The sequence below is a fragment of the Myxocyprinus asiaticus genome, chromosome 15, assembly GCF_019703515.2.
Source record: "Myxocyprinus asiaticus isolate MX2 ecotype Aquarium Trade chromosome 15, UBuf_Myxa_2, whole genome shotgun sequence".
NCBI lineage: Eukaryota > Metazoa > Chordata > Actinopteri > Cypriniformes > Catostomidae > Myxocyprinus > Myxocyprinus asiaticus.
The window spans coordinates 46399518-46414391 of record NC_059358.1 but is presented as its reverse complement, the minus strand read 5'-3'; the positions used below and the strand labels follow the sequence as shown (position 1 = coordinate 46414391).

The following is a 14874-nucleotide window of genomic DNA, read 5'->3' as shown; positions in this document are numbered from 1 at the left end:
AGGCACTGGAGTGGGGCGTGGCTGCTTTGAGTCCAGGAATCAATCATCAAGCCGCGAGGGTTCAGGGGACAGCGGAGGGTTCCACTCTAACCCGACGCTCGCGGCCACCCGGGAAAGCATGTCCTTCATTTCGGCATCAGCCTGTGACTTGGCTATCGTCCCCGAGGGGGGGGAGCCCAGCTGAGGCTTCTGCGTCTGACTGGACAAGCCTGCTCTCTGATGCTGCGCTCAAGAGCTCATCATCTTCGCGGGCTCCGAACAAGAAGCCAGACTCGCCGTGAGATGAGCCGGCGAACTCATCCGGAAGCCCAACTGGGGCAGACGAGCGTGCTGGGGAATGGGAGGTCCTTACGAAAGCAAGCCACGACCGCAACGTTGCCATGGTCATGTTCTCGCAATGAGAACATGAACCATCCACAAATGCTGCCTCCGTGTGGGTCGCGCCCAGACACGAAAGACAGTGATTATGACCATCTGAAGTTGAGAGATAACGACCACAACCAGGAATAGCACACAATCGGAAAGGCATCTTTAAAAAGTCGTGTCTTTAAAAAGATGTTCCGTGTGTGCCGCTCTTTTAGAGAAATATACTCTTTTAGAGGAAAAGGCTCTATCAGAAAATATACTCTATTTGTTTTCTGCCGAATTGCCCAGGGGTGTTCTCTGCAGTGCACCAGTGCAGAGGAGGGAGAAGCCTCTGAAATGTGCCGTCAGATCCAGCAGAGGTGAATGAACAGTAGAATTCAGCTCAGTGAGCATGACCGTTCAGCTCCGAAGAGAAAATCTAAATGAGTGGTTGCATACCAGCTCCTTTTATACTCGTTTGTCCGGGGAGTAGTATGCAAATACAACTCGCCAATTTTCATTGGCCTTTTATCAAAGACCAGAGGTGTCTCGGGCACCCAAGAGTGACCCCTAGTGTCACTACATCGACACAACATCGAGTGAGTGACAGATAGGGAACTATGTAGTATATATATATATATATATATATATATATATATAATATTACAGCATTTATTAATCTAAGTTAATGTTAGTTAATAAAAATACAATTGTTCAATGTTATTTCATGTTAACAAATGCAAATTTTGATTTTAAAAGTGTACATGTTGAAACTTATAATTAACTAAGATTAATAAATGTTGTAAAAGTATTGTTTCTTGTAAGTTCATGGAACAAATGGAACCTTATTGTAAAGTGTTACCGTTTTTTTTTTTAATATATAATTCATAAAAGTGCTTTAAACAAAAATTCAGGCATTATAGTTTTCATTTTAAATCCTCTGATAGACTTGCCCCATACTCTTTCAGTTTATGTGCAGTTCTCTAAACACACACATATATATATATATATATATAAATAATTTTGTTTTTAACAAACAGACTGACAGGTCAAAATTATTTTCTGTGGTAACTGACAGCATACAACAGAAAATAACCTTACTGGTTCATATAATCTATGAGATTTTCAAAGATATTAGAATTTGAACCTATAAAGCAACATTTCTTTTTTCTTTCATTTTTAACCAGCACCAAACAAACAGGGTAGAATATAAACATTTTTAGTGCTACACTTTGCTGCATAACACTTTTAATAATCGTTTGGCTCTTATATATTTATTAAATGTTCATCGAAATGCAGCAATCCATTCACTCTTGTGACAATTTCCCATCTTTTTATTTTTTTCTTTACATTTGAGCTTTCTAAATGTGACACTTATATTTAGTTAGGTGATGGTAACATGTGGGTTTTTCTCTTGCTTTAGCCTGAGGCCAACAATCAGTGCACACCAGGATACACTCTTGGGGAATACTGTCCTTAGTGTTGATGATACTGCATCCAAAAATTATCATAAAGCTGTGCAACTGGCTTTTTGTTGGTGATCAAATGGATTAAATGTTCAGAACAGAAACAAAGGAAAAGTAATGTTATGTGATGGAGGAAAAAATATTCCTGTAAAATTTACAAAAATGAGGAAAGAGAAACAGAAATTTTATTTCAATCCTTTTATTTAAACAATAATCTATATGTGCCTCTTTACGTGTGAACTATGTTTCTGCATACACTACTTAAATAAAGATGCACAGAGCAATTAATCAACATTTATAAAGGAAATCATGGTTAGTTCAAGAAATTATTTTGTACATCACATGCAATACTGAATATTAGCTAAAATGATTCATAATTGTAATGTTTAACCTATGAGCTTTTATTAGCAATGTTATTGATTTTAACAAGCACTGAATACAAATGTTTGTTTGTTTATTTATTATTTTTGGTGATGGTGGTGGTGGGGGAATTCTTGAAGAAACTGTGAAACACTATTTCTACAGTATATTATATTAGAACCATTTATACATTTCTACTGTATATTTATTTTAAAGCCAGTAAGATTGTTGGTCAGATTGCTGACTCTTTCCTAATCTTATAACAGAGAGGTAATTATAAAATGCAAATTTATGTGGGAATGTGCTAAACATCACATCCTACACAAAAATGAAGAGGCATATCCATATTATTTTCTGTAGCACAGTGTAAGAGGAAACTGAAGAAAGGACAGCAGCTGAAGTCTTGTACAAAAATACTTAAATTGCCCCTCTATCATTTTCACTTGCAATAAATGTGATACCTGATCTTAACGCTCTTTAGTGTGTACTTGCACATACTGTATATGTCCTGATTGATGGCAGCCTGGGAATTTACAGGTTTAACAATTCCGTCCAGTTGCCTTTTTAAGTCTACAGCCAATATCTGTGATTATAGTAACAGACAACATGGATTTATCAGTGACCATGATTGTGCCAAGTAAAGGATGTGTTCCTGGATCAGCATTCTTGTTCTTCAAAAGCAATTTTCACAAATGTTTAAATTATTTAAATGGAGTAGTTTGTTAATCTGAATAGCATTTCATGGGTAATGCGTTATAGGTATCAATAAAATCCAGCAAAGTTCATTATATCAAAATGATAAAGAATCATAAAAAACAAAAGCTGGTTAACATGCCCTACAACATTTCTATGGTTTGAAATCACAGCTCATGGGTATAATCAACATAGTTTCATGAGAACTCGTTATAATTAGTAAGAGATGACAAAATTGTAAGATCATAAGACTTGGCTCATACGCAGGGTTGGGGAGTAAAATGTAAATCTGGTACGAGTGAAAAGGTGGATATGACACACTTTGTGGAGTTTTAAAGTAAGTTTGAAGCAGAAATAGTTAATCTGTGGTAATTTGTGATGTGAACATTTAGCTTTATTTATACAATACCATTTTACTCTTTTTACATGCTCCTGTTACCAGGTGTGATTTTTTTTCTATCATGAAAATTCAAGTTAGATCATACTCTCTCTCTCTCTCTCTCTCTCTCTCTCGCTCTCTCTCTCTAATCAGACCTTTGATATTAGGATAAATAAAATGTACTGCAAAAATCTTATTCTTTATGAGAATCTTTTATAATAGTTTTCCTGTAAAAGCATCTAAAATCCTTAAAACAAGATAAATTAACATTATCTTGTCTTAGAAGCAACACTGCATAAGATATTTCAGTTCCTATTTTAAAAGTGTTAAGTGCAGCGCTATGCTTAAAGTCATAAGCGCAAAGTCAATGGGCATGGGCATGAAGTTTTGGTATTTTCATGCAAGCATCCGCTCAGTCTAGGTGCAAGCGGGTTTGGGGAAATTGCATGAGCAACACGCAAATGGGCTGGGTGAAGTGCAGTTTAATTCTGAGGTTCTTCTCCAGTTATTGCACCATTTGCATCCTATTATATAGTCCATTCCCTCAAGCACCAGTGATATAATCAAGGACAGCACATTCATAAGAAGTTGGTAGGGTAAATGGACTGTATACAATGAATTAGAAGAATTACAAATTATGTTATTTTTTGCATTAACTGCGTCTTTATTTAATATCAGGCATATTTCTATGACAGTGACACGCTCTTTTTATACACATGGAAAATTTGATTCTCATCAGAATTTGGATGTGCCGTTAAACTATAAATGTAGGTATTATTAATCATTTTCATCTACAGACACATAAATCATAGCTAGTATTAACAGTGACTGTATCAGCATGCACTTCACTTCTACCGGTCGATTTTGATTAAAAAATGTAATTAATTTATTGAAACGCAAATAAATTAAACCAATAATATTTCAAAATTCAAATTACACTTCAAACAAAACAAAAATATAATCAAAATAACAAAGTGGTGAAAAAAATCATATATAACGACCTTCCCAAATCCAAACATTTTACCCTCTTCAGCTTCTTTTACCTGCCTCTTTTGCAGTGACTTAAAAATCAGTCTATGATAACAGGTGGAAAAATACAATTAGATCATAAATACAATTGTAACAATTGTAATAATAATAATAATAATAATGATAATTGAAAAATAAACCATGACCTAAAGATAGTTAAACACAAATCTCAGAAATTTTTGTTTCATAGAAGATGGCTACAACTCTGATCGTAAGGTACATAATTTGATGTTTCACTATATTTTCAGAGTTTGGACATGAACTTTATTACCACCTGCTGGTAGAATCTCCAAACTGCAAATGCATGAACTGATTTTAGACTTTGCGCTGAGTTAAGATGTGGTTTTCAAACGTATTTGCGCAACGACCTGTTTCTCATTCAAATAGTAAATTGCGCTTTGCGCCACATCATTGACATACAGTACACCCACAATAGCACAAAAACTCCCACCCATGCTCACTTGTGTTTTGTGCTGGCACAAAAACTGCACTTAGAATTAGTCGACAAGTCGACTACCCAAAAGATAGAGACGGGCTAGCCCAGTCGTGGCCTCTTATCCCCTTTTTTTTCCTCTCCCCCCAAAAAAAGGAATTAACCGACTGGGGCCACCAGGTCTAGTCGGTGGGGTGTCACTCCCAAGGGGAAGACACTGCGGAGTCCACACACCGCCCAAAGGGGGGGGGGGGGTGTATTTTAAGTGGAAATACGTCACATGGTCTTGCCGAGCTTTGTCGGAAGTATGCCATGTGGAGAAGTCCTATGGTAGGTCCTACCCTGCGGTGGAGGAGTTTCTACAAGCATGGTGACTGGGCGAGGGGCCTCTGCCCAAGGAAGACGCAGTTTACCAATAGGGAAATGAATTAGCAAAAGATATCCGTCGCATGGGGTTTACCTACGGGGAACCACCACGTGCAGAGCACCTACCCCAGTACAGAGCTTAGTTAGCACGTGTACTGAGCCGGCAGCGAGTTTCTCCGCAAACTCGTCTGCCACAGGGCTTGGAGGAAATCAACAAGGGAACACAGTTTATGAACACTACTGGGAGTCAACGGTGCACGTCTTCAGCTCAGGGGAGGTGAAAGGCGCTATGCGCAAGCGATACACCCGGCCAGCTGTCCCAGACTTATCTGTGTGCCACTACATGGGATGAAACCAGTTCCACCCGGAGATTGTAGAAACTTGCAAAGGTGTTGAGTGTTCCCCAGCCCGCTGCTCTGCAAATGTCTGTTAGAGAGGAGCCACTGGTCAAGGCCCACTAGGCCGCTATACCCCTGGTAGAATGGGCTCGTAGCCCTACCAGAGGCAGCATGTCCTGGGCATGATATGCCATAGTTATGGTGTCAATGAGCCAGTGGACGATCCTCTGCTTGGAGAGAGCGCTTCCTTTCCGCTGTCCACCAAAGCAGACAAAGAGTTGCTCAGAGACTCTAAAGCTCTGCGTGCGATCCAAATAGATGCGTAAAGCACACACCGGACACAGCAAAGTCAGGGCTTGGTCTGCCTCCTCCTTGGGCAGTGCTTGCAGGTTCACCACCTGGTCCCTAAAGGTCCATAAGCCGGCGTCTGCATGCCCGTTGCATACAGTGCCCCAGCCCGTCTGTCATAACCACAACACACCTGGAGACCTGTTCTAGGGGAACGCCTGCCCGTAGAAACGTGAGGTCGGTCCAAGGGCTGAAGAGGCGGTGACAGATCACCATGATGGCCACACGATGTGTCCCGTAGCGCCATGCCCATCTCGGGACTTGAGTCTGAAGCCAGCGCTGAAGCAGTCTCATATGCATCAACCTGAGCGGAGTGGCCACCGCTGAGGATGCCATATGCCCCAGGAGCCTCTGAAAGAGTTTCAGTGGAACCGCTGTTTTCTGTCTGAATGCCTTCAAACAGGTCAGCACCGACTGTGCACGTTCGTTTGTGAGGCGCGCCGTCAATGAGACTGAGTCCAACTCCAAACCGAGGAAACAGATGCTCTGAACCGGGAGGAGCTTGCTCTTTTCCCAGTTGACCCGAAGCCCTAGTCGGCTCAGGTGCGAGAGCACCAGGGCCCTGCGTGCACACAACACATCCCGAGAGTGAGCTAGAATTAGCCAATTGTCGAGATAGTTGAGGATGTGAATGCCCACTTCCCTTAACGGGGCAAGGGCTGCCTCTGCGACCTTCGTGAAGACGCGAGGGGACAAGGACAGGCCGAAAGGGAGGACCTTGTGCTGATACGCCCTACCCTCGAATGCAAACCGCAGGAAGGGTCTGTGTTGAGGTTGAATCAAGACGTAGAAGTACGCGTCCTTCAGGTCTACTGCCGTGAATCAATCTTGATGCTGGACGCTCGCCAGAATGCGTTTTTGCATCAGCATCTTGAATGGGAGTCTGTGTAAAGCCCGATTCAGTACTCACAGGTCCAAGATTGGCTGCAACCCACCACCTTTTTTTGGTACAATGAAGTAGGGGCTGTAAAACACCTTCATCTCGGCCGGAGGGACAGGCTCTATCGCATCCTTCCATAGGAGGGTAGCAATCTCCGCTCGCAAGGTAGCAGCGTTCTCGCCCTTCACCGAGGTGAAGTGCTGTTGAACCTGGGCGGACGCCTGGCGAACTGAATCGCATAGCCGACTCGGATGGTCCGGATCAGCCATCGCGACGGATTGGAAAATGCAAGCCACACGTCCAAGCTCCGGGCGAGGTGGGCCAAGGGGACAATCTCATCGGAAGTACCGGCAGGTGGGGCCTCACGGCGGGGCGGGGTGGAGCCTGAGGTGCCACGCCATGTTGTGGCCATGCTGAGTTCAGGGACATCGAAGCACTTACTTGGCTCCTTGTGACCACCCCCAGAACAGCCTGGGACAGGGGAGGAAGAGGTCTGTCCTCGTGACCCATGGAGACTGTCACATCGAGGGTGGATTTGTGCCACAGCTGGGCGCAGGGGCAGGGAGACCGCCGCTGGAGCGCCAAACCTGCCAAAATGGAATGGTGGATGGTGGTCATGATGATGGCCGTGCACACCGGGTATGTGACACAGGGAACAAGAAAGCCTCTCTTTTGCTGAACTGTTGGGTACCGCAGCCACTTGGGCATGCGGCGAAATTAAAAAGGAAATAAAAGATTCTCCTCCCAACCCTCCTCACGGCGGGGCGGGGTGGAGCCTGAGGTGCCACGCCATGTTGTGGCCATGCTGAGTTCAGGGACATCGAAGCACTTACCTGGCTCCTTGTGACCACCCCCAGAACAGCCTGGGACAGGGGAGGAAGAGGTCTGTCCTCGTGACCAAATACCACTCGCCAATTTTCATTGGCCTTTTATCAAAGACCAGAGGTGTCTCGGGCTCCCAAGAGTGACCCCTAGTGTCACTACATCGACACAATCGTCGAGTGAGTGACAGATAAGGAACCTGTAACATGCTTCCCTTGTCTTATTTCAAACCCTATATTTTCTTCCATGGTACTTAAATTATTTTCCAATTAAAATCATGGTTATGTTTAGGGTTTATTTAAAAGGTTAGACTTTATGGTTAGGTTAAGGTTTGGTTTGTTGGTGTGTTTATTTTTCTGAGAGTACATGTCTCACAATTTTGTACAAGCTCATACCATTTCTTCTGCTAGATTCCGCTATCTCATACTATTACAACTTGTCATGAAACTGGGTTGGTATAATTTCAAATGGCAACAAATTCTGTTAGAGCCAAAACTGTGACAAATGTTTTTTAAAAATATCCGAAGCACTACTTGGGGTACATCAGACACCACACCAACAGAACACTCTACAGATCCTCCAGATATGCTTTAATGGAGCCTAAGATTCACTATTTCTGTACTCAAGGTACTTCAAAATATATTTCATGAGCCTCAGAGCCTCTCTAATGATAGGCATACTGAAGGAACCATTGAAAGTCCTTAGAGTTCTTGCAGGAACTATGAGTAAAGTCTAAGGAGAACTCGGCTAGTCGAAGAGTGTTGACAATGGGCTTACCCACTGATGTGGCATCCGCCCGATGGAAGAAGCAGAACTTTTTTCCTGAGCAAACTAAAGCACCCTTGGCAATCGAAGACTGTGTTTATACTTTGCATGGCATAATTTTGAAATTAGTTAGTTGAGGGTGACATCACAGAAATTGTCAACTCTTGGGAGGAAAACACAAAGGTAAGCTAGTCATCATTGCTCTTTGACAAGCTAAGTTCTCCTAGTGCAATAATTTCAGAGATATACATGAACAGCTTAGAAATACAAAAATGTCGTGATTTTGTCATAATTTTTTTAAGCAAACTAAAAGAAGCCTGTTCACGCAGTAAGTACAAATTAACCTTAATTTTCTCAGACCCAGCCTAACTGATTAATTTTTGTTTGAGAACTCAATTTTCAGTGTCCTAATAAACATTACATAAACATTTAATGTGTTTTCAAACTAAAATGTAGTAGTGTGGATGTAGCCTCAGAGAACTGAAAGGGTGTCCAGAGGATCTCCAGAGTGTTCCACCGGTTTGTTATAGGAGGAACCTCAAATAGAGCCTCAAGTATATTTAAATTTTTACAGTGTTTGTGAATATTTCAAGCATTAAAACAAATGTTTTTGGTCTTTTTTAAAAAAAAGTATATGTATTTAGTGCTGTCTTTATGGACTGTACACTTCAAGCATTCACTGGTTCCATAAATTAAGTATAAAAGTGAAGTGGACATAGGGAAATTTAACACATCTGTTGAGGCGAGCTGATTCAATGGTGGCCCTTTGAGCAAGTAAACCCCAATCCATCCTGTCTTCACAGTCTTACATAAAGAAGAAATGTTTGCTTCCCAGACGGCACTGTCTGTAAAATATTACCGGTGAAATATACCTCAAGATTTGCTCCCAATACCACAATATTAGAACCAAATTCAGACAGAATTAATACTGTTTGTACTGATTTGTAACAGATTAATTTGCTTGCTATAGTAGTTATAAACTTATCATCTGATTGGCTGGTGTATGTCACCCACAATAGCCCACTGATAAAACAAAATAGCAAACCAGTTTCTTGTGATTCTATGTGATTTGTTGTCTCTAAAGACTCTTGCATGATAATTCTGACCACTGTTGTGTACTGTATTTTCATATTTCACATTATTACAGTCCAGAAATGTGAAAATGTTTCTTTACCTTTTCCAGCTGTGCGTTTTGTTTGGACTTATAGAGAAACTCCCCAACTGCCACAAAGACAGAGAGAACGAGTCCAGCGGCCAGAACAATGAAAATGCCACCGATGTTCTGGACGCCCAGCGCGCTGGCTTCTTTATTCTCCTCCTCAGGACAGCCATTCCCTCGCCACCACTTCTCCTTCATCATGTGCAGCTTCCCCTCTTCTTGCAGCTGCAAGATTGCTATGGTGATCTTATCTCGGTAAGGAGAGCCTGCATGGAATAAAAGGGGAAACTGATTTAACAAGATGCTGTGAATTAGTTCTATTTGGTATCTCCTCATTTGTGATAATGTGGTTAAAGAAAATGCTTTACAGATTTCTGCAGCATTGGAGCACCTGTCATTCACTACCCAAGACCCTTGAATGTTTATTAATGAAATACTTTGGCTAATTTGATAAAGCTTTCAGATACTAATAAAGGAGCATACAGTGATTTGCAGCGGTAAAAAAAAAAAACTAGACCTACAGTGATCATTTGGAGAAGTGATGTCCAGCAACGCAACAAATTTGAGAAAAGTTTAACTTCACACAATTGTGCAACAGTGCGATGCGACGACTGCCAATAGTAGCAAACATGATCATCTCCTGTGAGATACCAGACAGATCTCAATGGAAATTCGGAAGCAGTGTGTTGACTTTTCTTGAGCTAAATTCAATCTGTGCTTAATTCAAATGATCAGAGAAGCAGGTTTTTCCAGGCTCAGGTAGGACTTTTAATCGGCCACTTCAATGCTTTACAACTTCACAAACTCGTCAGCTTCACAGGCACATAGACTTAAATTCATTAGCTTCACAGGCACATAGTAACTTGAACACATCAGCTTCACAAACATAACAGATTAAATGTAGCAGCTTCAGGAGCACCGTGGCCTTCCTTGTGCCAGTCTCTCTCTCTCTCTGCTGGTGGCATGGCTGCTTATATGCCGCTCTCCCCTTGCTCTCTGGAATTAGAGACAGGTGTTACACATAATCTAGCTCAGGTGCAAGTGCCCTTACTGCTTTCTCTCTCTCCGGACGGATGCTTGACCACGCCCCCGCTGCCACAATAAAACATCCGTTAAAAATAACTCCAGGTTATACTACTCCTGTGCAAATTGATATAAGGGTAAATATTACCCAATATTTTTTTTTACCTTGTACTTAAAGTTCATTGTGCAGTAGTATTGTGTAGAGATGCAGAGACCAAAGATGCAATATAAAACATCTGCAGTATAAGAGGATTAAGGCTTGTGGCAACTTTAGGTATGATAAATTCTGCAGTATCTAGACTAGCCTAGTATATGCATCTCCCAATATATACAGTACGTGACCCATATTGTTAATATTAAATAAACTAATGGCTGCCAAAGGAATCAGCTAAATAAATACTGTGATAGATCTGTTTAGATTTAAGTGTGAAGTTTAACCCTCAATTAGCCCTTAAAATAATTTACCATGGTAACTATTGTTTCCACCAAAATACCATACTTATTACAGTTATTGTCACTACTATGAAGTCATAATAAATGACTATGGGACCTCCTTCAAAGAGTGCAAGATTTCAGAATATTTTGCCATGCTGTCATGCAATAAGGTACAGTGTCAAAATTAGATGTGCAATGAATAGGGCTGTTTCAACATGAAGACAACAATGCTTAAATGATGAAGACATTTATACAGATATTGCTTATCCCATGCAAATTGACAGTACAAATTACAGACATCTGTGGTAACAATTACTTTACAGACATATGTCTAGAAAACGAACCCCTTCTGAATAGAGCTTTGGAGGGAAAATGGAACCTACAAATCATGCTCATTATTGATTAAACGCGATTGATTGAAACATGATTACCTCCTGGTTTCAACATGAGACCAAAATGCATGTCTTTGAGGCTGCTGATCGGCAGTGCCACAGGAGAAGTTAAATACATTTGAATTGATGCAAAGATGTTTGATGGGAGATGACGATTGTCAGTAACTCGGCAGAATGGGATCAATGACAGGGTACTGGACATTCGGTAGCAACATATCCACTTCCCATCGGATCATGTTGGAAATACTGTAGTTGAGTGCAGGAAAGATGGGGGAGAAATGCAAGTTACCATGAACGATTTCACTGTTTTATAGGATTTGTCCCTGCTAACATGCAGGATATAATAAAAAAGTTTTATTATATATATGTGTGTAGCCAAGTGGAGAAATGTTATGTTTATTTTATTTATTTATTTATTTATTTAATCAGGGACAATACATATTAATAATACAAAAGAAATGTAAAATGTGCCAGATTTAGCCAAATTGGCTAATTTTCATCTGTAGCCCATAGGCAGGTTGATGTTATAATAACCAAATAAAAAATAAACAAACAAAATTGTCATTACACAAATACAAAACTGTCATACTAGAATCCCTACAAATGCGCACATGCAATGTAATTTAACTCTAGTCATAAATTGGACGTGGCCCCTTTAAGAGTTTTGCGACACCAACTTTCCTGCACTCCTTGTGTTGCCCATGTGTGCTGGTTAGAGACGTGAGAGCATACGTTGTGCTGGAGAGCTCCTGGTTTTGTTCATCGTTTGAGAATTCTTGGGTAAATATCAAATTTCACACAAAATGCTTGCAAATCGCATGAAATATGTGTTTAGAAGAGTTGTATGTTAAAATTAAGTGTTTGTTATGGATCATTTTTGAAAAATGCATATGGATTGAATGTGTGGAGTTTGACCATGTTTTGCACACATGCAAGGACTGGGTATGTAAATTTAGAATTAATCATATCTTATTTAATGATTTATAGCTCAGAGTGTTCTCCAATTAAATGAACATGTGTAATAAGAATATGTGTAATTAGAATTGTATTGTTTTAAACTGTAATACGTGTCTGTAAAGCCTAGATAAAAAGATAAGCAAAATGCTTTGAGAGATTTAAGCAAGTGTTAAATACATAAAATGCTGTGAATGATATAAGCATGTATTAAGGTGATGTATGCTGAAGCATATGGGTAGGCTAATGCCCTTTTTCTATTTTCTTTTGACAGTAGCCTCTACCGTATTTCGTTGTACTTTTTTCATTTTTGTATTTCATTTCCATTTTCCATTTGACTATAAAAAACAAAAATAATACAATATGGTCCAATCATCCGCTGTTTTGTTCTCTTTTTTTCAAACAGCCATAAGAATAAAACCCCCCAAAAGATATTTTTGTATCCTGTGTTGTTTCTTTACAACCACCGGCTACATATATATATATATATATATATATATATATACACACACAGGCAGCCAAAAGTTTGGAATAATGTACAGATTTTGCTGTTTTGGAAAGAAATTGGTACTTTAATTCACCAAAGTGGCATTCAACTGATCAAAAAATAAAGTCAGTACATTACTGATGTAAAAAACAGCACCATCACTATTTGAAGTCATTTTTGATCAAATCTAGACAGGCCCCATTTCCAGCAGCCATCACTCCAACACCTTATCCTTGAGTAATCATGCTAAATTGATCATTTGGTACTAGAAAATCACTTGCCAAACACAGCTGAAAGCTATTGTTTGTTAAATGAAGCTTAACATTGTGTTTGTTTTTGAGTTGTCACAGTATGCAATAGACTGGTGTGTCTTTAGGTCAGTATTAGTTAAAAAATGGCAAAAAAAGGAACAGCTTTCTCTAGAAACTCAGTCAGTCATTGTTTTGAGTAATGAAGGCTATACAGTGCTTGAAATTGCCAAAAAACTGAAGATTTCATACAAAGTGTACACTACAGTCTTCAAAGACAAAGGACAACTGGCTCTAACAAGGACAGAAAGAGATGAGGAAGGCCAGATGTGCAACTAAACAAGAGGATAAGTACATCAGAGTCTCTAGTTTGAGAAATAGACGCCTCACATGTCCTCAACTGACAGCTTCATTGAATTCTAACCGATCAACAGCAGTTTCATGTACAACAGTAAAGAGAAGACTCAGGTGTACAGGCCTTATGGGAAGAATTGAAAAGAAAAAGCCACTTTTGAAACAGAAAATCAAAAAGAAAATGTTAGAATGTGCAAATAAACACAGACATTGGACAACAGATAATTGGAAAAGAGTGTTATGGATCTTAACCCCATTGAGCTTTTGTGGGATCAGCTAGACTGTAAGGTGTATGAGAAGTGCCCGACAAGACAGCCACATCTATGGCAAGTGCTACAGGAAACATGGGGTGTCTCTGGACAAACTGACAGCTAGAATGCCAAGGATCATTGCTGTCATTGCTGCACGTGGAGGATTTTTTGATGAGAACTCTTTGAAGTAGTTTAAGTAGCTTTTTTTTTTTTTTTTTTTTTTTTTTTCAAATTGTAATAGTAATTTTTCACGTTATTAATGTCTTGACTGTACATTGTGATCAGTTGAATGCCACTTCGGTGAATAAAAGTAAAAAATTTTCTCCATAAGAGCAAAATCTGTACATTATTCCAGACTTTTGGCTACCAGTGTGTGTGTATATATATATATATATATATATATATATATATATATATATATATATATATATATATATATACACAACAGTTTGTTCCGGTCCTCGAATCTGATTCGACGTGAGATGTTCCATGGGTACTGATGGTCTCACACCATCAGCACTCGGATGCTTCACTGTGTGTATCACTGCGCTTGTGTTCGTGCCGTTCTAAACTAAAGTGTAAGAGCAATGCATATGTGTTAAGAGACATGTCTCTTTACATTTAATTTTGTGACATTACATATTTTAGCCAGCAGGTGGAAGCAAAAGACAATTTTTGTGAGTAATATGAGCCAGTTGGTGATGTGAAGTGAGTCAACGTCAGTCAGTGTTTACATACAACAGCACTCCGTGATCCCTCGTATTACTACTACACTACAAAAGCTTGGAAATAGCTTTAAACGAAAAGGAAATAAAAACTTCAGCATTAAGGCTCATCACAGCTGAGAGACACGACAGACTGATTAATTACACAAACTCAAGGCGCTAACCTCTTACCCGAGTTTTCACATTGGAGAGGTAAAACTGTTCAAAATGGTGGAGGAGATTGCGGTTTCTATAGAGAAAGACCCTTGCGCACCGGCTACCATTAAATAGAGAGGAATTCCCCCGCTTGACTATTTTTCCACTGACAATATAGGATGAATTTCACCAAAATGACATTATCTTCAGAAAGCTGACTAACACACTACAGCATCTCTGCTTGGGAGAGACAGGTGATCGCACATGCTCCATATCTCTCTCTCTCTCTCTATCTCACACACATCCTTGTTTCACCAATAACTTGTTAGAAACAGCCCAAGCCGTGATACACACACTGGTTTTCATGTTTTATGGGGACTTTCCATAGACATAATGATTTTTATAGTGTACAAACTATAGATTCTATCCCCTAACCCTACCCCTAAACCTAACCCTCACAGAAACCTTTTTGCATTTTTACATTTTC

The 14874-nt window shown here is 40.0% G+C and overlaps 1 protein-coding gene across 1 annotated transcript in view; it reads right to left on the bottom strand.

The window, feature by feature from the left end:
- Positions 1–14874, bottom strand: part of LOC127452521 (glutamate receptor ionotropic, kainate 2) — a 415871-nt gene that overhangs the window by 12276 nt on the left and 388721 nt on the right. Inside the window, exon 16 of the mRNA XM_051718020.1 lies at positions 9399–9649. Within this exon, the coding sequence (XP_051573980.1) occupies positions 9399–9649 (251 nt within the window). The remainder of the gene's footprint in view (positions 1–9398; positions 9650–14874) is intronic.